This window comes from Pantherophis guttatus, chromosome 4, assembly GCF_059756535.1.
Source record: "Pantherophis guttatus breed Tessera chromosome 4, ASM5975653v1, whole genome shotgun sequence".
Taxonomy (NCBI): Eukaryota; Metazoa; Chordata; class Lepidosauria; order Squamata; family Colubridae; genus Pantherophis; species Pantherophis guttatus.
This window is the reverse complement of record NC_142066.1, coordinates 20,008,555-20,034,881: the sequence shown is the minus strand read 5'-3', so window position 1 is coordinate 20,034,881 and position 26,327 is coordinate 20,008,555. Positions and strand designations below refer to the sequence as shown.

The window sequence follows — 26,327 nt, the reverse complement described above, 5'->3', positions numbered from 1 at the left end:
ATCCCAGGGGAGGCAGCCATGCTGCAAACAGCTGGACATTGTCATACCCTTTGCAGGGCCTCCAGAACTGCCTCAAATATCTCCAGCGGCAGGCATGCCTCAGGAGCACAATTTACAACTGCAAAACGACTCAGAGTGACTCAGCACATCCAGGAGCACTGAGTGACAGGGCATGCATATAGTAGAGGGGGTGTGGTGGCAGGAACTGTTTAAAGATGGTGGGAAGTACTGGATTTTAGCTCTGTCAATCCTTTATTTCAGGGGTGAAATGTAAAATTTGTTACTACCAGTTCTGTGGGAGTGGTTTGATGGTGGTGGTGGGGTAATGTGACTGGGTGGGCGTGGCCAACTTTTTTTTTTTAACTTTTCAAAGCATTTTTTCTAATGCTATGAAAAGCCTCTGCTGATCAGGCAACTCAGCTGGGATCGTCAGAGAGGCTGTTTAAAAAATACCTCTCTGATGATCAGGCAACTCAGCTGGGATCGTCAGAGACTTTTCAAAGCATTTTTTTTACCATCTCTTCGGCCAAGAGGTTACAGAAAAAAATGCTTTGAAAAGCCTCTGATGATCCCAGCTGAGCCGCGCGATCATCAGAGGCTTTTTTTTTTTACTTTTAAAAGCATTTTTTCGTCGGAAGAGGTTGTATAAAAAATGCTTTTGAAAGTTAAAAAAAAGCCTCTGATGATCGTGCAGCTCAGCTGGGCATGGGGGAGGGGGTGCAGGGATTTTTGCTATCAGTTCTCCAAACCACCCGCTGCCATCGCTACCGGATCGGGCGATCCAGTCTGAACCGGGAGCATTTCACCCCTTCTTTATTTGCATTGTTTATTGCTTGGATGGTCAGTGAGTGTCAGAGAAGATAAAACCTTTAAACCTAAACATCATTTGGCTGGTATTTTTTCTGCAGAACCTGACACGTGGCAGCTCCCCAATGCCCAGAAACTTTTATTTTCTTCCCCCCACCACCCCATAAAGTTGTTAGGGCTCAGTTGGGTGGAAGGATGCCCCAGAGGAGGGTCCAGAGTCCGACTCCTGAGCCGAGGCGATGCCCGGTGGAGAGCAGGTCAAAAGGGAAATGAGCAGGGCTCACATGGTATGACGGGCAAAGGCCAACAACTTGTGTCTTCCCAGACTCGATTGTGGGAGATTAGGGGGATAGCATCTCAGGGTGGGGTCTTGTCTGCAGACCAAGGCAACATGTGAAAGGAGGGCAAGGAGGCAGGAGAAGCACAGCGGGGCAGCCTGGGGGTCTTCTTGGACATTCTCTCCCCCCATCCCACTTCTCCGGCTGCCAACCAAGGAGGCTGGCTAGACTGGGCTGGGTTGGGCTTGCACAGCTGCTCTCAAAGAGGCTAAGGGAGCCAAGAAGGGGGTCTCCGCCCCGAGGGTCACCCGGCCACCCTTGCTGAAGTTCTCCTGAGCCCCCCTTCAGCCAGGGATAGGATGTGATGGGAGCTGGTAGCAGCTCCTGGAGCTGAAGCGGAGAACAAAAGGATGGCTTGGAAGAGTTTAAAAGAGAGAATCCAAGGTGTTAGATCTCAAGTTACACACCACTCAAGGGGAGGAAAGGGGAGCAGGAGAAGAAGCACTGGCTTGGATAGCAAAAGCCACTGACTGGCTCAATCGCCTTCACAAAATCACAAAATCACTTAGATTTCACAATTAAAGAGGAAGGATGATTTCCCATTTCCCCTCTTTTGTGATCAAAAAGGTATTTTTGCAGGACTACAAAATATCAATAGTGGATAATTGATTTGTTTGAGCAGGTGGAAACTCATGTCAGTCATCAAACATGAAAAGAAATGGTTCAAATCATGTGATTTTGAGGATATGGAATAAAAATCATTTGAAATCAGTGAAAAGAACCAAGTGATATTTTTACTATTTTGCAATACAGTGTTGAAAAATAGGGCCATCTTAATATTAAGAATTTCTCTTCTGAAATTGATTCACTCTGTAAAGGATTAATTAAAAACTTGTCTACAATTATATTTCTTTTTATTTGCTTATTTATTACTTGGCATTACGGAGTGTTCCCATGTACTCCCATTGGGAATATTAAAAAGGAATGTCATGATAAAAATAAATTACAAATGCAATAAGGAAAGTGCTTAAAGACCTCTCAAAATAATAAAAAATGTTATTGGGATCCTATTTCTTTTTGGGTCTTTTGGATGGGTCCATTTGTTTGGGGGGGGTTTTGGAAAAGTCACACTTTAATGTGCTTCCTAACAGGGGAAAATTGGGTAGTTCTATTGTTCCAAAGAATTAAATCTTTACAGCTACAGAACTAGCATTTGTTGATTTGCGTTTTCTTTTTTTCTCTCTCTAGCTCCTATAAAATTTTCAGTTATGAGCATCTTTTCCCAGACCATAAATATCTTCATTCTCATTTCTACTGAAAATCTCTGAGGAGCTTCACTGACTGGCCCTTGACTTCCCTGTAATTACCCAAAGAATCGAAGTAGAGTAGCTTCTTCTCAAATCCTTGAGGAATTCTGAGAGCAAACATCAAAGAACAGCTCAGGATTGAAAGGTGCTATTAAATGTGTGATTTGCAGCAATTTGCTCTTTAGGAAAGGATATTTATACAGGCTAGTCTAATTACTGAGATTTTTTTTCTCTTATTTTTCATGGTTGCAGGTGGATCTGGTTCATATTAATGTTCAAAATGTTCTCTTGAAGAAGATGGTATTTTCCATGGACGTGATGGCAATATTGTTAGTGTTGCTGTCAGGAATTACATGCCTTATTCTTTGTACTAAAGCATGCAATGTGGGGAAACCTCCCCTTATTAAGCACAAGTATTTTTTGCCAGGGGATTTCATAACGGCTGGGATACTATCTCAATTCTACATGGTATCTGATCCAGTTGCTTTCACAAGGCACCCATCTGAAGAACTTGTTGATGAGATTGTGTAAGGACTTTCATTTCTTAACAGTAGTATATCTTAAACCAAATCTCTCTCTCGAATAGGGCATAGCTGATTACTGGTATTACTTGCAGCACACATTATTTATTCTGTTTCTCACTGTTAGTTCCTTCATTCTAAAACCAATATAGATTCACTACACTGACATTTCTTACTGGGCAAACAAATATTTTACACAAACACACTTACGATAGCTCTCACCTCAGTCATTTTTTCCATTTTCTTACTGTTTAAATGAATCATCTGTGCTCTACTATCAAATCATCCTTTGTAACTAACTGCGTGTTAATCGTTTAATTGTTTCACTTAATATTGGGGAACAGTTGTGCTGTACAGCACTTTGAATGACTTTCAAAACAGTTGTTGAGCATGCATGGAGTACAAATGTCAGTCTTTCCTAATGAAACCTCTACATCTTTTCTTATGATAATAGTCCTATCAAGGTCTATCATGATTCCCCCCACAGAGAATTATATATAACATTTGCCCTCAATTGTATTTTAAAGCACATCCTTCATGCCTATCCCCACCAAAAAAAAAAAACAACATGCAAGAAGAAGTTGGAGGAGTTAAAGCTAAAAGACTAGAAGTATGTCTAAGAGTTGCAGATACGTTTTAAAAGATTATGAATGTTCTTTCAAGAAATTCATCTATTTCCTAGTGAAAATCCCAAGAGCATTTTCCATTTCATAAAAAATGTTTTTAGACACTGAAAAAATCTTTGCAAAATATTTCCACTACTATACAATGATGTGATCAGTTTTCATATTCTTCCATTGCTATATTTGGTAGTTGTGTAATGTCACATTCTTCAGGAAAAGAAATATGATTTGTAATATATCTCTCATCACAGATATTTCCTTCAGAACTATCAACATATCCTGGCCTTGGTTTTTGCTTTAAAGGAGATAAATGAAGACAGTAATATATTATCCAACATCAGTCTGGGTATTCAAATCTCTAATAGTTATTTCATGGCAAAATGGACCTACTTGGCTTCAATGGAGCTTCTCTCAACACGGGACAGATTCATACCCAACTATAAGTGTGATGTCAAGGACTGGATAGTTTCTGTGATTGCAGGACCTACGTCTTCCATCTTTCCCTTCATGGCAAATATCTTGAATATCTATAAGATGCCTCAGGTAAGGTTTGTTTGAACAAAGTATAAAAGATTGTAAGGATAAAGGCAGGAGGAAGAGCTGCAATCAGAGCAGCTGAGGGTAGGACAAGAAGCAATGGGTGGAAACTAACCAAGGAGAGAATCAACCTAGAACAAAGGAGAAATTTCCTGACAGTTAGAATAATTAATCAATGGAACAACTTGACTCCAGAAGTTGTGAATGCTTATACACTGGAAGTTTTTAAGAAGATGTTGCACAACCATTTGTCTGAAGTGGTGTAGTGTTTCCTGCCTAAGCAGGGGGTTGGACTAGGAGACCTCCAAGGTCCCTTCCAACTCTGTTACTCTATTCTATCTATTCAACATTCTGATAAAAGTAATCTGGGCCTAAATCAGAAGTGTAATCTGAGAAAACGTCAACAGATTAAATCCACCACACAAACTTCATTCTTTGGAACATAAAGGCAGACGAGACCAAATGCTCTCCAGTTTCCAAGGTTGATGTCGGCTCTTAAGTTTCTCCAGACTAGGAAACAAAATCCTGAATTACATTGCATTACAAGATTACAAAGAAGAATCTTGCAAGTCTAAAAGTACTCCCCCTTTTTTACTTTTATTAAATTTATTTTTAACAAACAGCAACAAATAATCTCCCCCCCCCCCGGTTTACGTTACATTTTTTGATTTGGAAATATAGTGGCAACCCAAAAAGGAATGAACGAACTATGAGTTTGTAGATGAAATTGATATTTTTGGTACTCTGCTAGATGTATTCCTCAATAAGAATCTGAATCTGAATCAATTAATATATTTGATTTCTTGACTTATTTTTTATTAAATTCTATAGGAATATCTATCTATTCATTTACTGTATCCATTTTATTACCATAATTAAATAATGAAGTAAAAGATTCCTGGACTTGATGAAGTAATAGGAATAGTTATCTTGATCTTTATAGTACAGAATATCCTTCCTTCCTTCCTTCCCTCCTTCCTTCCTCTCCATGAATTTTTCATGATTACTTAAGTAACAATGTAGTGATTTGCTACAAGTGAATCAAAATTGCACAGAAATTCAAATAAAAGGCTCTATTTATTTTATCTTATAACTTATCCAAAGATAGTTGTTTCACTATACTGTAAAATTCATGAAGTATTTAGGAAAACTACTTGAAGTAAAAGATAGCTGACTGATTTACTATAATACATATTACATATACTTGCTAATATTTGTTAAATACAGAGTGTTGTGGTATTTTAAGAATGTTGTTATAATTATTATATATTTCTTCCTCTCCTCCTCCTTCTGAAATTAGAGTAATCAATGGATTATTAAATCCCAGGTAGACATGGGCAATTTCATCCGCTAGAATGTTTTATCAGGGTTTCTGTATCAACTTGAATGTGATAGCATTAAATCACTTTAAAGCATAAGATACTATTTTTGCCTCTGCCAAATTCTGAAAATGAGGAATGCATCCAAAGATTTAGCATTAGTTGTATTTCAGACCTCTGAAATATGTTGGTTGCCAATGTTGATTGCTAGGGAGCTGTATATTTTCTACTTCTGATCTGTAGTGTACTTTTCTGAAATTCAGATAGAATACAATGGATAGTAGGAGGCAGATTACAAATATATATATATATATATATATATGAAACAATTAAATAGGAAGGGGTTAAATGATTGTGCCTGTTCAGTACTTGTTGGATTGCAAATTATATCCATACAAGCATCCATATTGGTATGCATTCATATCAGGATACATAAAGATTATGAGATAAAAATTAAGCAAAGTTGGAAGAGGGATGCGGTACATATTTTACCCAAACTATATTCTTCAATTGCTCGTCCTATCTTATCTTCATAGGTTAAGATTAAGACATCATGATTTTTATTTCTTCAAACTTCTTCTATTTCCTATGAGGAGAAAACCAGTGAAATGTAGATATGGGTTTCCTTTCTTAATTAGGATCTAGAAGCTTTAGACCTGAAAGCCTGTGGTAAAAATGTCCCGAATTAATGCATTTCTGATGATTCTCCCTTTGAACATAAACTACATTAAGAGCTGTTGCATAAAAATTCTGCAAATTCTTTCTGAACATGAATAGATAACTTTCAATATTTGCAACAAAAATAAATAAATTAAGAATAGAATTTTCAAAAATAAGAATGAATATTTCATTTTGGAAAACCATGTTCCCTTTTTCTCCCCTGTTTAGCTCATTTATGGATCTTCTCCAGCGACAGATGGCAAGACACAAGATATTTTCTATCATCGATTTTTCCCAAATGGTGAGCAAGAGATTGTAGGTCTTCTCCAGCTTCTGATGTATTTACAGTGGACATGGATTGGACTGAGTTTCCAACCTGAAAAGAGTGGTGAACAATTAATACAAAATGCTGTTACTTTGTTTTCTGAGAAAGGCATCTGCTTTGACTTCATTCAACAAACAGTCCAGCCAACATTTACCAATCATGTTGAAAGTATAATGAATGATTTCAGTAAATTATTCATGACTGTCATGAAGAGCACTGCCAAAGTGATTTTCATATATTGTGAAAACCATTACACTTTTACTATTACAATGGTGCCCTATTTTGGAGACTTGATAGAGATACCAGTCAAGAGAGAAGATAAAGTTTGGATAATGCCAGCTCAGATGGAGTTTACATCAGTTTCCCTTCTCAAAATGTTGAATATGGATGCTTTCCATGGTGCTATAACTTTTGAAGTTTCTTCCAATGAGATCCCTGGATTCAATAAATTCCTTCAGATGATAAAGCCAACTTCAGTAGAGGAAGACCATTTATTTAGAGTGTTTTGGGAACAGGTTTTTGAATGTTCTTTTCCTAAAGATAATTTAGATGAAGATGCTGGGAAGCCGTGCACTGGAGAAGAGAAGTTTGAGAATGTACCTAAGTCTGTGTTTGACACCACCCTGACTGGGCAGAGTTACAGCATCTATAATACAGTCTATGCTGTGGCAGATGCTTTACAAGCCATGCTTTCCCCCACGTTGAAACACAGAATAAGAGAAGTTGGGAGAGAAACATTTCTGACTCAAAAAGCATGGCAGGTAATTAGAGAATGAATGAACATTTCCCATTGCAGTTCTCTCTGTAATTCCATGAGCTGCAGAACAAAGGGTATGGCCAATGAAAACACTGGAATAAAGATTTTAAGTCTCCTATCTCTCCATTTTCCTCATCTTTCCAAGATTTAAAAAAATTTGCAATGGTGAATAGATAACAAACCTATAACAATGTTGAGGAAAGGGTTTAGATACTGCAGAATCTATGTGCTTGTCAGATCTTCAAACCTCTGTGGCAGAGAAGAAACCAGGATGAGTGTTGGAGGAATAACATTTATTTTTACTTTATTCTATTTTATTTATTTTGTCAAGCATGGATAAGATAACGGATATAAGTATAAATGTGATTATGAATACAGGAAATGGATAGGAATAAATGGGGACAATAGGACAGGGATGGTAGGAACGTTGGTGCACTTATGCACACCCCTTACAGACCTCTTAGGAATGGGGTGAGGTCAACAGGAGACAGTCTAAGGTTAAAGTTATGGGGGTTAGGGGATGAAACCAAAGAGTCAGGTAGTGCATTCCATTGCCTGGAATGGTCCAGGCATTGACCATTCTGTTGCTGAAGTCATACTTTCTGCAATCAAGTTTGGAGCAGTTTACCTTAAGTTTGTATCTATTGTGTGCTCGTGTATTGTTGCAGTTGAAGCTGAAGTAGTCATTGACAGGACGTTGTAGCTGATAATTTTGTGTACTATGTTTAGGTCAGACTGAAGGCAGAGTAGTTCTAAATTATCTAAGCCCAAAATTTCAAACCTGGTGGCATAAGTATTCTGTTGTGTGCAGAGGAGAGGAGGACTCTAATTGTGAAATATCTCTGGACTTGCTCAATTGTATTAATGTCCAATATGCAGTTCGGGTTCCAGACAGATGAACTGTATTTCAGAATTGGTCTAGCAAAGGTTTTGTATGCCTTACTTTGCAGTATAATATTACCAGAAGAAGTTTTGCAAGATTTGGTTAACAACTCATAATGCTTTTTTGACAATGCTATTACAGTGAGCTCTGGCACTTAGATTATTAAAGATGAGTACTCCAAGGTCCTAGAAAGAGTGAGAGTTTTCTATGAGGTCTTATTCACCCAGCTTGTATTTTGGGTTCTGGGTTATTATTATTTATTTATTTATTTATTTATTTTGCCAATTTGTTGGTTGAGATTTGAAGTTGCCAATTGGTTGACCATTCTGATACATAGTCAAAGTCTCTTAGCAGCATTGTCGGTGGTGTTGAATAGTTTTACATCATCAGCAAAGAGAATGCAGTTGCTTATAATATGACTGCAAAAGTCATTTATGTATAGTATGAAGAGTATTGGTCCTAGAATGCTGCTTTGGAGGCCACCGCTGTTAACAGATGCAGGGTTTGATAGGGCACTCCCGATTTTGAGTACTTGTTGCCTGTTTGATAGGAATGCAGCTATCCACTTATGCAGGGATCCAGAAATGCTATAAGAGTTTAGTTTTAGAAGTAGTTTGTCATGTACTACTGAATCAAAGGCTTTACAGAAGTCAATATAAACTGTGTCTATTGCTTTGCCCTAATCGAGTTCTGTAGTCCATATGTTTTTTGCAGTGTAGGAGTTGCAGATTACAGGATATTTTTTTCCTGAAACCAAATTGTATGTTAGAGAGTAGGTTGTTTGTCTCTAAGTGGAGGGTAATGGATTGGTTTATGATTGATTCCATGACTTTGCAGCTGATGCAACATAAAAAGATTGGTCTATAATATTCAACTAGGCTGGGCTCACCCTTTTTGAAAATAGGGGTGACTGTGACTAGTGACCATAGGTTGGGTAAGGAGCTGGTCCTGAAAGATTTTTCATAGATTATGCTTAGAGGTTCTGCTATGGTAGTGGAAAGTTTTTTTAAGAAGTAGGCACGTAATCCATCAGGTCCAATAGATAGAGATGGTTTTAGGCTGCATAGTGCCTTTTCAATGTTATCTTCTGTAAAATCGATATGTAGTTGATCGTTGCAATTAGTTGTGGTACAACTAGGAAATGTGGGGCATGAGCCATTGCTGTTTACAAAGACTGAACCAAAGAAAGTGTTAAAGAGGTTGGCTTTAATGGCTTCATCATTACAATCTTTACCATTAGGTCCTTTTTGGGGTGGGATGGATCTCGAGTCTTTAAGTTTGTTGTTCACAAAATTATAGAAAGCGTGGGTAGATTTCGTGCGTAGTAGGTTTTCCTCTTGTTTAGTGTGGTAATTGATTCTGGCAGCATAAGGTTTTGTAGCGGCTTTTAAAGTTAGCTGTATAGCCAGTTTTGTTTTTTCACCAGAGATTTTTTTTTTTTTTTGGGGGGGGGATTGAAGCTTCCTTATTGTTATGGGAAATTTGTTTTTTCTGGTATTGGGGGTTATTATTGGTATATATAGTTTAATGACTCTTTTGATTTTGAGGGGAAAAAATGTTAAAATAGTCTTTGGCAGTATTACAGCCAATGAACAGAATTTGTCAATCAAGAGATGAGAGGTCGGTGTCTATGAGATCATAGTTGGCTTTTTTAAAGTTATAATTGGGGATCCCATCATTATGATGATCTTTGTAAGGTCGTATATTGAGACAAAAGTCAATCATGCTGTGGTCATTGTTGGAAAAAGGTTCCTTTATTTGTAGACCATAAATTGAGTTTAAACTGTTGCAGATGATGAGAAAAAGGCAGTTGTTGAGTCTAGTATTGTTAGTTACTTGTTGATCCAGTCCCAGATTAGGAACAGTATTGTACAGGATTGCATGTATGGGTTCAGTTCTACATTTGTTTAGAGTCCAATTAATAAGAGATAGATTGAGGTCACCAAGAAAGATAAGAAGGTGTAGACATCTATTGATATGTCCAGTTATGGTAAATGGATGACCTACAACTTAATTACACTGCTATCCTTCCTTCCTTTTTTCCCATTAATTTTCTGCCATTGCTTCTGTTTAGCTCCACCACTATTTGAAAACCATCTCATTTAATAACACTGCAGGACAGCAAGTCTCCTTTAATGAAAATGGAGACTTGAACACTGGATTTGATATTATCAACTGGGTCACCTTCCCAAACAAGAGCTTTGTTAAAGTCAGAGTTGGAAAGATCGACCCAACCAATTCTCCGGATAAGCTAGTTGTCATTTCTACAGAGGACATCATCTGGCCTGCCATGTTTAACCAGGTATTTCCTGCTCAGATTTCAAACTGTGCACTTTCTTTCCCTTCCCATCTTGTTTTCATCAATATAGATTTCAACAATAACTTAATTCAATTGCTGCTGTCTGTTTTTGATAGGATTTCAAGGTAGGCTGAATTTAAAGGGTACAGTTTAATGACTATTGCATATGCTGCAGACGTTCCATAATATAACAGGGTACTTTTTGGAAAATCCTTAACTAATTAATAAACAGTGACACTGATTTGATTCAAATTGTATTTCCAGATTCCATGCAATTTGAAGTTATTTTAATTTTAAAGAAGGAGACATATTTATAGAATGTTATTATTGCTGAAACAACAATCACTATATGGATTCTGATCACCATTCTGATATAATAACTCATCACTCCACAGATATTCAAGAAATTGCTTTGATCTCTTCCTTTCAGCTAATCCGTTGTCTTCCTATTCTTCTTCAGCCTTGTCAAACAGAGTTTTTCTTCTCTAGTCTTCCCTTTCCTTGAATCCTGATTCTCACATTTTCCATTTTGCTAATCATTGTATCTGGGAAGCCATCCCTATTAAATTCAGGAGATTGACTCGTTCTTCTTTCAACCTATTGAGTTCTTTTTTTAGTTCTCTGAAAATCATTTACAACTACTGGGATCGATCTTTTTCTTTCTTGCTCAGCCTCAGAGTCCTTATTTCCAAACGATTGGAAATAATTCAGTCATTTGAACTGACTGACTTATCAAAATAACCACTGAAATATCCCGATCCTTCATCTTCTTTATAAAGTTGCTGTTGGTTTGTTTTCTAATGTTAATGTCCTCTACATGTCTTCTGCAGACCATCTATCAGTAAGTAAAGAGTACCAAGTATCAAGCCAGTAAAGAAGGATAAAATTGTTGCTGCTAATTTTCTTTTTTTCCATCAATACTTGAAAGATATGACCATCAGAAAACGGCAATTAGCTGTCAGGGGCAAGAAGTCAGGTTCAAAGATGAGGTTCAAAAGTACTAAAAATTTATTTTGTGCTATCTATGAACAAGAATGTGATCTTATTACTGCCAAGACAATTTGGCCCAAGATAAGCATCAATGGGTCTTAGTTTGAGGTTGAATTTATGTCTCTTTCATTGGAAAAGGACCCCAGATAGTTTATGCTTTTGACTGGACTCTTACATTAAACGTGGTCGTATCCTACATGGTGTTTACTTGTCTGATATGGCTGGGAAGCAAAAAGACATCAGGAATCCCATATCAATGATCATGTTAACCCTAGTTGAGACAGAACCTCTGGTCCTTTTGGGGGCAAAAGGAAAGAAAGAAATTGAAACTCAAAGAAAATATATACATCTCTATTTCTAACTAATTTCTTCTGGATCTTTTTTTTTTTATTGCAAAAGTTTTACAATTACATTTTCACCCCTTTTTTTCACCCCCCCACCTCCCTCCCCAAACTTCCCGTCCTCCCTAACCCTCCCTAACCCTCCCCCCCAGACTTCCCTATTATGTACTCATAACTAATAACACTGATATATAAACCTGAACCCATCCCTCCCCCTATATAATTTTTCCTCTTTGTCTCTTTACATTAAGATATTTCTAATACATTATTTTCAAATAAAAGCTATTTGATACTTTCTAGTTTGGTATTTGTTCTGAACATATTCTATCCACCTTTTCCATTCCCATTCATAAGTCTCTTGTGAACAATCTTTTAAATATGCTGAGATCTTCGCCATCTCTGCAAAACTTGCCATCTTCAAAGTCCATTCCTCGATAGTAGGCAAAACTTCATTCTTCCAATATTTACCTATCAACAATCTTGCTGCTGTTATCATATACAATATTAGTTTTATTTCACCCCGTGTAAAACCCTTAACTATACCCAATAAAAACAATTGTGGAGAAAATTGAATTTTTTTCTTCAAAACATTCTGCATGACCCACCATATTTTTATCCAAAAAGCCTTAACTTTCCTACAGGTCCACCAAACATGATAATACGTAGCATCCAAACATTCGCATCTCCAACATTTTGGCTGAACATTAGGGTACATACATGACAACTTTTTAGGATCTAAATGCCATCTATAAAACATTTTATAAAAATTTTCCCTCAGATTCTGCGACTGTGTAAATTTAACATTTTGAACCCAAATTTTTTCCCATGTTTCCAACATCACTGGTTCTTCAAAATTTTGTGCCCACTTAATCATACAATCTTTAACTAATTCAGTTTCTGAATCCCTTTCTAGCAAAACATTATAAAGCCTTTTAATATGCATTGGACCTTTCTCTCTTATATGTCTAACCAATTCTTCCTCATGCAACATAATACCAGTTTTTTGGTCCTCTTTCCATCTCAGTTGTAATTGATTATATTGTAACCAGGTTAAGTTAATCCCTTCGTCCAACAGTGTCTGCAATGTCTTCAGCTGCCATCTGCCCGCATCTGTAAAAAGAACCTCTTTGTATAAAACCCCCCCGAGTGACATTATATTTGTATTCCACAAGGTATGACCAAGATCCAGCCATAGCGGTATTTTATAATCCCATTTGAGTCGGTGCTTCTTCCAAACTCTCATCAAAGAGTCTCTAAATATATGACTTTTAAATACTTTATCAACTTTGTCATCATAAAATAGGTAAGCATGCCATCCAAATTCAAGATCAAAACTTTCTGCATTCAATATTCCAGCCTTTTTACTTCCAAACCAATCACTTGTTAAAGTTAAAGCTGCTGCATCATAATATAACTGTAGGTTTGGAAGTTTAAGGCCTCCTCTTTCTGGAACATCTTGCATAATTTTCAATTTCACTCTCGGCTTTTTCTCGTTCCAGACAAACTTATTAAGTCCAGTTTGCCAAACTTTCAATTGTTTATCACTTTTAAGCACCGGAATCATTTGAAACAAAAACAGAAATCTTGGCAAAATGTTCATCTTAACTGCTGCTATTCTTCCAAGTAAAGACAGTTGCAGCTTTTTCCAAGTCTCCATGTCTTTCTGGACCTCTCGCCACAACACCTCATAGTTATTTTGAAACAATTTCATGTTTGATTCTGCAACCTGAACTCCAAGATATTTTACCTTAGGTACAATTTCGAAACCTGCCCTCCTTTCAAGCTCATGTTTACGATCTTGTGTCATATTTTTGACTATCATTTTAGTCTTTTTTGAATTCAGTCTAAAACCTGAAACTCTACCATAGTCTTGTATAATGTCGTTCATCAGGATTATTGATTCCATTGGTTGTGATAGGGTAACCACCAGATCATCTGCAAATGCCTTTATTCTATAATCCTCTTGCCTTATCATTATGCCTTTCAAAATTTTAGAGTCCCGTATTGTATTTAGCAAGACTTCCAATGTTAAAATAAATAAAAGTGGGGACAACGGACATCCCTGTCTTGTTCCTTTTTCAATTTTAAACTCTGTCGTCAAACTTCCATTAATAATAATCTGTGCTTTTTGCTCTTGATAAATTGCTGAGATCGCCTGTATAAATTGGTCCCCAAAGCCCATCTTTTTTAAAGTCTTTAGTAGAAAATTCCAATCCACTCTATCAAAGGCCTTCTCCGCATCCAAAAAAACCAGCACTGCAGAAATCTGTTTATTCTTATCAAGATATTCCAATAAATCTATTACTTGCCTTACATTGTCCTTCATATATCTGCCCTCAATAAATCCCGCTTGGTCCGCATGAATCACCTTTTGGATTACTGGCATCAACCTGTTGGCTAATACCTTCGCATAAATTTTATAGTCTGTGTTCAAAAGAGATATTGGTCTGTAATTCTCTGGTTTTTTAGGACCAACTTGTTCTTTTGGTATCAAAGATATATAAGCAGTTGTCCAAGATGGGGGTATTTTACCCCCTTGTTGAATATTGCAAAATAAATCTCTAAGTTGTCCCACCATTTCAGCTTGTAAAGTTTTGTAATACACTGCAGTCAAACCATCCGTGCCAGGAGCTTTGGCTGTTTTTAGCTGTTTAATTGCTGCTGTTATCTCCTCCTCTGTTATAGGATAATTCATTCTTTCCTTTTGTTGATCAGTAATTTTTGTAACTCTCTTATCCTTTAAATATTTTTCTATAAGTCCATTCTGCACCTCTTCTTTGGCATATAGTTTAGTATAATAATCCACAAAAGCTTCTTTAATTAGTTTTTGTTGAAAGATTTCTTTCCCTCCAATATCAATACTATCAATAGTCCGTATACTTTGTTTTTTCCTCAATGTGTAAGCCAACCATCTGCCCGGTTTGTTAGCGTTGCAAAATGTATTATGCTTCGCGTATTGTAAGCTTGTTGCAACTTGTTCCACCATAAGCATTTGAAATTGGTCTTTCAAAAGTTTTATAGCACTTCGTATTCTTTCATCTGTTGGGTTTTTAATAAGTAACTGTTCTTTATTCTTTATTTCCATTTCCAACTAAGATCTTTTCTTTTGTCGGAACAGTCTATGTTTAGAATTCATGTAGATAAGTACCCCTCTCATATAAGCTTTACTTGCGTCCCAAACAATTTCAATTGGGGTACCTTTATTCAAATTTATTTCAAAAAATTCTTTCAAATGCTTTTTAAGTTCTATTGTATTTTTTTCATATCTAAACAAGTTCTCATTTAATCTCCAAGAACGTCTCTCAACCTTATCCATCTCAATTTCTATCCATACAGGGCTATGGTCAGTCAGAGTTCTTGGAAAAATCTTTGTTCTTTTTGTCTTAACAAGTAGATCATTTGACAACAGGATAAAATCAATCCTAGAAAAAGATCTATGTCTATCAGAAAAGAAAGTGTAATCCAATTCATTTGGATTATGTATTCTCCAAACATCTTTTAGTGCCATATCTTCTTTCATATCAAAAAAAGTCTGTGGTAGTCTAATTCTAGACTTTGCCAAGCTCTTTTTATCTAGTTTAGAATCAATTACTCCATTCCAGTCTCCCATAATTAAAATAGATCTGTAGTCCCATTGCAATATTTTAGTATGTAACATCTTATAAAAATAATCCTGTTGTTGGTTGGGAGCATAAATTCCAATCAAAAGAATTTGGCCATTTGCTGTGAGCAATTCAATTGCTACAAACCTACCATCTTGATCTGCTTCTATAACTTTCGCTGTTAATTTTTTATTTACATAAATAACCACACCATTCTTTTTCTGCGAAGTTGAAGATATATAATGTGCTCCTAGTTTTGAGTTTATCAAATATTTTTGATCTTGAGTTGTGATATGCGTTTCTTGTAGACATATTATATCATTATTAAATTGTTTCAAATATGTAAATAATTTCTTCCTTTTCTGTGCTGAATTCAACCCATTGACATTCCAAGATAGACACTTAAAGGTCATCAGCCTCTTTCTGGAGCGCAGAGCAAAATATTTGAAGTTCATCCGAGAGCTTCGATCTCGCTCCTCCCATAGCTCCAGTCTCTTGTACGGTACTCTTAACTGCCTTCTTGTCTTGTCTTTCCTGTTGTTGTTGTTGCTTTTGTTTAAGTAGCTTGGATTGAGCTCTAGTTATACGTTGATCTTTAACTTCAGTCAACTGAATCAAATCCAAAATTGGAGAAGAATCCAACAAGGGCTCACTCAGAAAACCTCCTTCTGCACCTTGCACGTTTTCTAATTCCTGCTTAGACTGTTCTTTCAATTGCCTCTCTTCACTCTCCTTAATCTCCAAAACTGTAGATGTACGTGGAGATGGTGTTCTTTCCTTAAGAATAGTACTGTAAAAGTGTTGTGCCTTCTCCACGGTATTCAACCGATATCCTTCTCCCTTGTATCTAAAAATTATCCCAGCTGGTGCGTCCCACCGGAAGGGTATCTGTAAATTTTTCAATTCCTTAACAAGAAAACCAAATTCTTTTCTAGCTTTCAGCATTTTAGGAGGTAATTCTTTAAAAATTTCAAGTCGTGAGCCCCCCACTTGTACAGAAGTGTGAAAAGATTTTTGCAGGATATCATTTCTAATTTCTCTCTCAGTAAAGTATATGACCACATCTCTGGGCAATTGTCTTTGTCTGGCCACCCAAGAGTTCACTCTGTAAATTTTATCTATTTTATGAAATACCAAATCAGGATTAGCTTGTAAAATCTTAGCCAAGGCTTCAGAGCAAACCTGTCTCAAGTCCTGTCTCTCCTCCTCTCGAATTCCCCGAAGCCGTATGGCAAATTCCATCGCCCGGAATTGTATCATAACAATCTCATCTTCAATTCTCTGCATTTTATTGTCAACTTCATCAATTTTATAATCATTGTCTTTCATCTTAACATTAACTTCTGATTTGAATTCTTCAACTTTAAAATCAACTTTCCCAATAAATTCTGCCAGGCCAGACGCCACTTCTGATATTTTTTTGGTCACCTTATTTTGATTCTGTTTCACCATGTCTTTAACTTCATTAATTTCCTGCATAAATTCCTGATGTGATTTTTGAAGTTTATCATCTATCTCCTGTTGAGATTTTTGAAATTTGTCATCCAGAGTTTTAGAAATAAATTCTTTTAAATCTCCCACATCAAATTCTTTTTTCTGAGTTTGTAGCTGTTGAGCAGGGGGAAGTTGCGTTTGATGTTTGTGTGTGGGGGATCCCCCCCCCTAATGCCTTCCCTTCCTGCTTCTTTGAAGCCATCCTGGCTCATGATCTAGTTTTTCTAAAGAGGGAAGTTCCTTTTCCTTTCCCTCCTGCACAAAGACTTCTAAAAAAGTCCCCCAGATTTGATCAAATAAGGGTTAAAATAAAGCAAAGTCCAATATTGAAAAGGGAAAAAATTTCCCAGTTGTTTCTCTTATAACAAGCAAGGCAGCTTAGTAGCAACTTGGAAACTTTGTAACAAAACAAAATAACTTCACCAATCCACACTCGCTGGCTCGTTAACTCTGAAGCTAGGCGCCATGTTTTTTCAAAGCACTTTCACTCACTCGCATTTTCTCAGATTAAAAAGTCAACAAAGTGCTAATACTTGCGTTTCCAAATTTCAGGATTCAGGTAGTTTCGCTGTTTATTAAAACTGATTCTTTCGCTTTAAGTTTCCTGCAGCCGGCTTGTTCTGCAAAAGCAGAATCGTCCCACGTCGCCCGGAGTTCCAGCAGGTTGGGAGGGAGCCACGCCTGTTCTCTCCCCAGAAACTTCCCTGGGGGGTTACAGGGGCTCAACCTGTGCCCTGCGATCTCTCCTTCTTCAATCCTGTGGATTTAGAAGTTTTCGAGCCGCTTCTTCGTCTCGAAGCGGCTCTACAGGCGGCGGGGCTGGCGGAGCTTCAAAGAGCGCCGCCGTCGCCGAAGACAAGGAAACCGGAAGTCCCTAATTTCTTCTGGATCTTGACTTTTGCCTGGCCAAATGATGCTATCTTCACCTCTCCAATTCTTAGGTTACCCACCTTCACCTTTGACTCTAGCTCTCATTACCTGTAATTCACTATAATTTCTCTAAATCAAGGAGATTTTGGAACATCCACATCCAACATTTATTATGTAAAAGTAAAATCCATACTGAAATAGAATATTATGAAGAAAAATGCATGCCTTGTAATAAACCCTGCTTTCACTTCTTGATAGGTTCAGCCGCTTTCTGTATGCAATGACAATTGCTATCCAGGATACAGAAAGATGAAAATAGAAGGGAAGCCATTTTGCTGTTATGATTGCCTTCCATGTGCAAAAGGGAAAATTTCAAACCAGAAGGGTAAGAATGGTCCAGCGCAAGACTATTCAGTCCTCTTAAACATGGTTCAAAATGCTAATATTTAAACTACAAATACCGTATATACTTGAGTATAAGGCGAGTTTTTCAGCACATTTTTTATGCTGAAAAAAGCCCCCCTCGGCTTATACTCGAGTGAGGAAAAAATGCCTTTTTTCCTGCAACCCGTTTTGGCTTCCAGGGGCTGCAGGGAGGCTTGCTAAGGCCAAAATGGGCCATGTGGGGGTGCCTAGCAAGACTCCCTGCAGCCCCCTGGAAGCAAAAATGGGCTGTGGGGGGGGGGTGCAAGGGAGAAAGAAACAAAGAAATCCTCACTGTTTAGGGAGATTTCCATGTGCACTGAGCTTGAGTTGAGCGCTTATTGTAATAGGCTGGCTGCTAACTATCCTTGCTCAGGCTAAGCTAATCAATAGTGGAGCTCTAAGAATGCCAGATGAGAAGGAGAAAGGGAGGGAGAAAGAAAGAAAGAGAGAGGGTGGGGAGGGAGGGAAGGGTAAACCCTTTTACTCACACTTCATCCTCACTGTTTGGGGATCCCTAAATTCACTGAACTTGAGTTCAGTGAGCTTATTGTAAGTGCCTGCACTAGCTATCCTTGCTCAGGGTAAGCTACAAAACGTTTCAAAATGTCTGGCTTTTCTTCCTCCTACCAAAGACCTTCTGGGGTTCTTCACAGAAAGGGAGAAAGGAGAAAGGGAGGGAGAAAGAAAGAAAGAAAGAAAGAGAGAGAAGAAAGAAAGAGACAAAGAAAGAAAGAAAAAGGAAGAAAAAGGAAGGGAGAAACAGAAAGAATGCAGGTATCTCTTAACAGAGGCTTGAATTTCCCTGAAATTAGATCAAGCCCTACATCACTTAACCCAATGTATCAGATTAAATTGTTATTGTATTATTTTTGGTATATATACTACATTCTCTTGTGTAATTTAGTTATAGTGCAGTTTACACTATGCACTTACAGAGCTAGTTTACTGTTTTTCTTTGAAATAAATATTCAAAAACATTTAACCTACTGATGCCCCAATTAATGTAATTTTATTGGTATCTATTTTTATTTTGAAATTTACCAGTAGCTTCTGCATTTCCTACCCTAGACTTATACTCAAGTCAATAAGTTTTCCCAGTTTTTTGTGGTAAAATTAGGTGCCTCGGCTTATATTCGGGTCGGCTTATACTCGAGTATATACAGTAGCTTCTATTCAATGATATTGCTTTATAAATAACAAAAATGAAAGAATATTTCAGAGAATCGAAAAATCAACTTCCAATCTCATTTGTTCTAGATTGTTCCCAACTATGGCTTCTAATTGATGCTAAAGGAGCTTGTGTTAGTATAAGGTAAAGGTAAATGTTCCCCTTGCATATATGTGCTAGTCATTCCCGACTCTAGGGGACGGTGCTCATCTCTGTTTCAAAGCCGAAGAGCACTGTCCGAAGATGTCTCCATGGTCATGTGGCCAGCATGACTAAATGCCAAAAGTGCATGGAACATTGTTACCTTCCCACCAAAGGTGGTCCCTATTTTTCTACTTGCATTTTTTACGTGCTTTCGAACTGCTAGGTTGGCAGAAGCTGGGACAAGTAACGGGAGCTCACCCCATAAGGCAGCACTAGGGATTCAAACTGCTGAACTGCCAAACTTTCAATAGACAAGCTCAGTGCAGTGGTGGGATTCAGCCGGTTCGCACCACTTTGAGAGAACCGGTTGTTAACTTTCTGAGCAGTTTGGTGAACTGGCTGTTGGAAGAAATCATTAGGGCAGAGAACCGGTTGTTAAATTAGTTGAATCCCACCACTGGCTCAGTGTCTTAGCCACTGAGCCACCGCATCCCTCCTGTGTTAGTATATATGTGTATAAAAGGAAAGGAATAGAACTGGATTGCAGTTGCTGAATTTAGGAGTTTAATCCCATTAAATAATAATATACCACATAATATACATTTTCCTCCTCTTAATGGAAACATATTTTTGCTTTTCATTATTTCCAAAAAAAGGTCTAAATGATAAAATATTCTAATAATGGAGAATATCTGCAAGTCAGGGTTGAAATAGGAGTCATTGGTGGTTTCTAAACTTGGTTGTTTTCTTGTAGACATTTCATTACCCAAACTCAGTAACATCATCAGTGCTAGTCTAGGACTGACACTGATGATGTTGCCTATTTTGCATAATGAAACATTTGGAAGAAAACAACCAAGCTCAGAAAGCACCAATATAAGCACCCCGATATGAGATTATTAGGCAAATCATTATTAGATTTTATAATATAATAAGCTGACTTTGTATAAATATACAAAAAGGATGAAGGCTATTGCTGAGCACATTGTAAGCCGCCCTGAGTCTTCGGAGAAGGGCGGCATATAAATCAAATTAAAAAAAAAAAAAAATAGGAGAATTACTGCCAAGTAATATGTAAATTTCTGAACATCTGGCACATTTATAGTCAGGAACTAAATGCAAACAGGCATTGCTCAATTAGGAATAAATCAATCCCCTTAATTAACATTCAGTTCTGCTTCATGACTATTTCTTGAAATTGGCCATCAACTTTTCTTTTTCCAGATGCAGTTGATTGCTTCCAATGTCCAGAAGATCAATATCCAAACAAGGCTCAAACTCTTTGCATTCTAAAAGAAATAACCTTCTTCTCTTACAATGAGCCACTGGGACTCACCTTGACCACTGTTAGTCTTTTCTTTTCTGTCATCGCCATTGTGGTGCTGGGAATCTTCATTAAAAAGCAGGACACCCCCATTGTCAAAGCCAACAACAGGAACCTCACTTACACCCTTCTCATTGCTCTTCTTCTCTCCTTCCTTTGCACTTTCCTTTTCATTGGACAACCGGATCACGTGAAATGTCTCATGAGACAAACTGCTTTTGGTATCATTTTCTCCATAGCCCTTTCTTGCATTTTGGGTAAAACAACCATAGTTGTTCTTGCTTTCATGGCCACAAAGCCAGGCTCCAAAATGCAGAAATGGGTGGGGAGAAGGATGGCTATTTCTATTGTCCTTTCTTGCTCCTTGACTCAACTCATGATCTGTTTAGTGTGGCTGGCAATTTCTCCCCCCTTCCCAGATTCTGATATGCACTCCATGGCTGAAGAAATTGTCTTAGAATGTAATGAAGGTTCAACCACTATGTTTTATATTGTTCTTAGTTTTCTGGGATTCCTGATTGTTGTCAGCTTCTCAGTAGCCTTTCTAGCTAGGAAGTTACCTGACAGCTTTAATGAAGCCAAATTTATCACCTTTAGCATGTTGGTCTTTTGTAGTGTCTGGATATCCTTTGTTCCCACCTATTTGAGCACCAAGGGAAAATACATGGTGGCTGTGGAGATCTTTTCCATTTTGGCTTCTGCAGCTGGATTATTGGGTTGCATCTTTTCCCCCAAATGTTATATTATTGTTCTGAGGCCTGATTTGAATATAAAGGGGCAATTAATCAAGAAATAACTCTGAATATGAAGTTCAATTTTCTCACTGATTCCGTGCTATTTCCCCCCACTCCAACAAAAACCGTAGGGTTCATTGCATGCTGGAGTTTCTGGAACTGGAATCAGTACTGTAAATCTGAACATAGCTTTGTGTCATCATCGTTTCAACCCAATCTTATATCAAACATCTCTGAAACATGTTCAAGAGGAAAAATCATGCGCAGAGTTTCATAATTAGGAAAAATTTATAGCATTCTATGAAGTGACAATAACGTTGGTTCTCTAAAGGAAAATTGCTATTAAGAATAAAAAAAAATCTTCTACAGAATCATTTTGCTAACAGGAATGAAAAGTTACATATAATACCTGAGTGCTCACAATTGTAGATTCTGAACAGTGGAAATTCAAAACTTCTTGACCTGTTTCTCTGAATAGCAGATATTTTGCAAGTCATTTAGTAACATGGATGATTAAGATACCCTAGACCATCAATCTAAAGGCCATTTTTAACCTGGGACCTGCCATTTCATCCTAGCACAGGGTTGCAGAGTGCATGACCTGCAGAAGATTTTATGTCAGTGATAGATGTTAAGGTTCAATCTGAATCAGAATTTGATAAAGTTTGAAATATGGCCCTTAATATTTTTTTCATGTCTTTTTTTTTTTAAAATGCAATTTTATTGAATTAAGAACATATTACAATTCAAACTAAACGGTTCGGCAACGTGTAGTCATATTGTATATTTACAAGTGCGGTATCTAGTCAATTATCTAATCATTTATACAGTTTGTACAAAACTTCTTATGAGTAAAATTGATTACTGTTTAATTAAAGTACAATAATATATAGGGTTATCTAATCGTTGTGCATTATTCCACATGAGTATTAACTTTTGCATTTAATTTCTAACCACCTATACCACAGATCCCAGATCGCATAAAATTCTGAATCCTCCTTTCCGTTTAACACATATGTTAATCTGCACATTTCTGCGCAGTCAAGTATCTTATTGACTATCTGTTCCTCGGTTGGTCCTTTTTTCTCTTTCCAATATCTGGCATAGTCTAGCAGCTGTGACAATATGAATAATCAGGTATTTCTTGTCCTTTCCAAATGCTCGTTTTAGCATTCCCAGGAGATAGATTTCCGGGAGGAAGTTAATGTCCTCCTTTAATATTTCTTGGATCCATTTTTGTATTTTTTCCCAAAACTTCCTTGCTTCCGGACACATCCACCACATGTGGTAGAAGGTACCTTGGTGGTGACCACATTTCCAACACTTGGGGCTTGCATTTGGGTAGATCTTAGCAATTCTAGATGGTGCTAGGTAACATCTATATAGCATCTTATACTGATTCTCCTTATAACTTGTTGCTCTCGTCAGTTTAAGATTGCTATTCCATATTTCTTCCCAATCATCAAGATTTATCTTAGATTCAATGTTTTTCCCCCAAGCAATAATTTGGTCTTTTAATATTTCTCCTTCTCTGTCGTATTCGAGAAGGTAGGAGTATAATTTAGCTAATAGTTTGTTCTCACTACCTAGCCATACCTTATCCAAACTATTTGTCCCCATCTCTATTCTCTTTTCTTGTTTATCCTTACTATAACGGGATTTAATTTGTAAATAGGGCCACCAATCTATGTGGATCCCTTGCTCTTTTACTTTCTCATTAGGTATAAGGTTGCCACTATACCCTAGACCATCAATCTAAAGGCCATTTCTAACCTGGGACCTGCCATTTCATCCTAGCACAGGGTTGCAGAGTGCATGACCTGCAGAAGATTTTATGTCAGTGATAGATGTTAAGGTTCAATCTGAATCAGAATTTGATAAAGTTTGAAATATGGCCCTTAATATTTTTTTCATGTTTTATTTCTGTTCAAGCATGAGCTTGAGAAAGAAAATCTAAGTAATCTCACTCACAGAAATTAATTGGGACCAAGAACTAAGAGATGTGTTCAATTTACGTCACAGCATTTCTGGCACATTATGAGAATAATCCTGTGAAGTGGCAGCATTCTGTGGTCTTGAGATTTCAATTTGTAACTTCCCACTCACTTCCCCATTGATTTTCCTTCTCAAAGATGACAATTGTATGATTGTGGGACATTGCAGTGTGTAACTTGGCATAGAGCATGGTTACCTAAGGAACGGTCTTCATCCCATTGCCTGTCCCATCATATCAAGCAGGAAAAGTATGTTGGGGATTCTGTCAGCCAAAAGATTCATACTGGTGGAATCCAGTAAGAGAGCCTTCTCTATTGTTGACCCAATCCTGTGGAATATTCTCCCCCCATACTGTAAGTGAGGTGGACCCTCCTCACCACTGGAAAGACATGAAAGGAAGGCTCAGCAGCCTTCCTTGTGGGCATAAAGGAGCAAACAGCTTTGGGACTGGCTAGTGCTCTGAAAATCTTTTCCCCTCCTTTTAATTATTTACTAAGAGCAACTTCTATCTCTGATTAGTTGAATCCATTTCATGGGAGACTTCAATCGGCCTTCTCTAAGAGTGGAGTACAATGAGGGTCAGAAGTCAAAGGACATCATGACGGCCATAGATCTATCCCAGATCATCCAGAGCCTGAATAGGGCAATGGCCACCCACAGGATCTGGTGTTCCTGTAGCTCTCTGATATGGAATTGAGGGCTATCTTTGTGATTCCCTTATCATAGTCAGCTCGTGCCCTTATTATTATGAAATTCTCTACCACCACTTCAGGGAGAATGTGCCCATTAGATTATTCTACCCCATGTTTACTGAACTGGATCTGGATGGGTTTCAGGGGGAGTTGGGGGGTTGTTCATGCTGCATGGTTCATCTGAAGCACTGTTCACTATTTGGAATAAGATTCAAAGATGAGACTTCAAATCAAATTTGCATCTATCAGACAAAACTTGCTGAAATATGTTCGCAGTTGCGGTCGGCCTTATTACAGGTCCAGGTGGGGGGCTGATGCCTTTGGAGGAGTCTTGCTCTAGGAATCTAGGAATCATTTGAACCCATGGAGCCTGAAGAAATGGATAGATCTTTAGGTCTTTGAGGTCAGGCCCCCATTTTTTAGATCAATGTGCTTTTCAAAACAAGCAACCATTCTTCCCTTCTGTATCAACTCACATGATTAGAATGGGCAGCATTGTGTTATGCTGCTTTGCCACCTTTTTCCTGGGGTACATTCCATTCAGTGGTGATTTGGGGAGAGATCCTGCCCTGGGTTCCTGTTATGTGGTGTTCTACTGTATTCATATGGTGTTGGTTCCTCTGTAACAGCTAGATGAGTCTGCTAGGTGGGCTCTTTGGTTGCCATGTGATGAAGTAAAACCAATATACAGAAGTGGCATTCTATAGAAATAGAATAGAATAGAATAGAATAGAATAGAATAGAATAGAATAGAATAGAATAGAATAGAATAGAATAGAATAGAATAGAATAGAATAGAATAGAATAACAGAGTTGGAAGGGACCTTGGAGGTCTTCTATTCCAACCCACTGCTTAGACAGGAAACCCTACACCATGTCAGACAAATGGTTATCCAACATTTTCTTAAAATTTGCCAGTGCTGGAGCATTCACAACTTCTGGAGGCAAGTTGTTCCACTGATCAATTGTTCCATCAGGAAATTTCTTCTTGGTTCTAAGTTGCTTTTCTCCTTGACTAGCTTCCACCCGTTGCTTCTTGTCCTGCCCTCAGGTCCTATGGAGAATAGCTTGACTCTCCTTTGTGGCAGCCCCTATGATAGTGGAAGACTGCTATCAAGTCTCCCCTAGTCCCTCTTTTCATAAAACTAGACATACCCAGTTCCTGCAAACGTTCTTTATATGTTTTAGCCTCCAGTCACCTAATCATCTTTGTTGCTCTTCTCTGCATTCTTTCTAGAATCTCAATACCTTTTTTACATCGTGGTGACCAAAACTGGATACAGTATTGCAAGTGTGGCCGTACCAAGACATTATAAAGTGGTGTTAACACTTCACGTGATCTTGAGTCTAACCCTCTGTTTATGAAGCCTAGAATGCGTAGCCATATCACTGGGCATGTGAGCTCAACTCTGGCACAGCCTTCTGGGCCCACCAGAAGTAGGGAAACAGGCTGTGGAGGGCCTTGGATGGTGGTGGTGGGGAAGACCCATTTTTTTGCTGTCCCCAGCCTCCAGAGCCTTTTAGGAGTCTGGGGAGGGCAAAAATGGCCTTCTCCACCACCCTGGAGGCCAGAAACGGCCCATTTGCAAACTTCCGGTGGGACAGGAAGTTGGCAAACAGACCATTTTCAATCTCCGGAGGGCCTCCGGGGGGTGGGAAAGGCTGTTTCCACTCTCCCCAGATTCCTAGAAAGGCTCTGGAGCCAGATGACAGGGAAAAATGAGCCTACTGGGCCATTGCGTGGCAGGAGCGGGGGCGGGTCACACGCGCATGCACGGGGCACATAGAATTATGGGTGTGGGCACACGTGCACGTGACACATACACCCCGCTCACCCCTCCTGGCACGCGATGGCAAAAAGCTTACCCATCACTGATATAGACCATATTAAGTCTCTAGGTCAACAAATTACTTGAAAAATATCTGCCAATTCAGAAGACCAAAGGAAAAGAAATTGTGAGTTTTGGCTCTTCAAAATGTAATGCTGTAGGTAATCAAGATTTTTAGGATTTCTGTCAGCATAAAGATCTTAAACCAATCACGTTACTTATGGAAAACTTTATCTGCCCCTCTAAGTAGCAATTGTCCTCAAGGGAATGGGAGTTAGTTCACTTGATAGAACATGTTAGGTCTTTCCTGGCTAAAGACCTGAATTCTCCTCCTTACTATGTGTCGGATATATTTGATAAAAGATGGTGTACATATGTTTACATTTATTGTACAGATTTGAG

General features: G+C 38.0%; 1 protein-coding gene across 1 annotated transcript in view; it reads left to right on the top strand.

The window, feature by feature from the left end:
• LOC132711605 (vomeronasal type-2 receptor 26-like) overlaps positions 1–21,471 on the top strand; it is a 35,041-nt gene extending 13,570 nt beyond the window's left edge. The window contains exon 4 of the mRNA XM_087893478.1: positions 20,576–21,471. Coding sequence (XP_087749604.1) covers positions 20,576–21,471 — 896 coding nt within the window. The remainder of the gene's footprint in view (positions 1–20,575) is intronic.
• Positions 21,472–26,327: the final 4,856 nt, after the last annotated feature.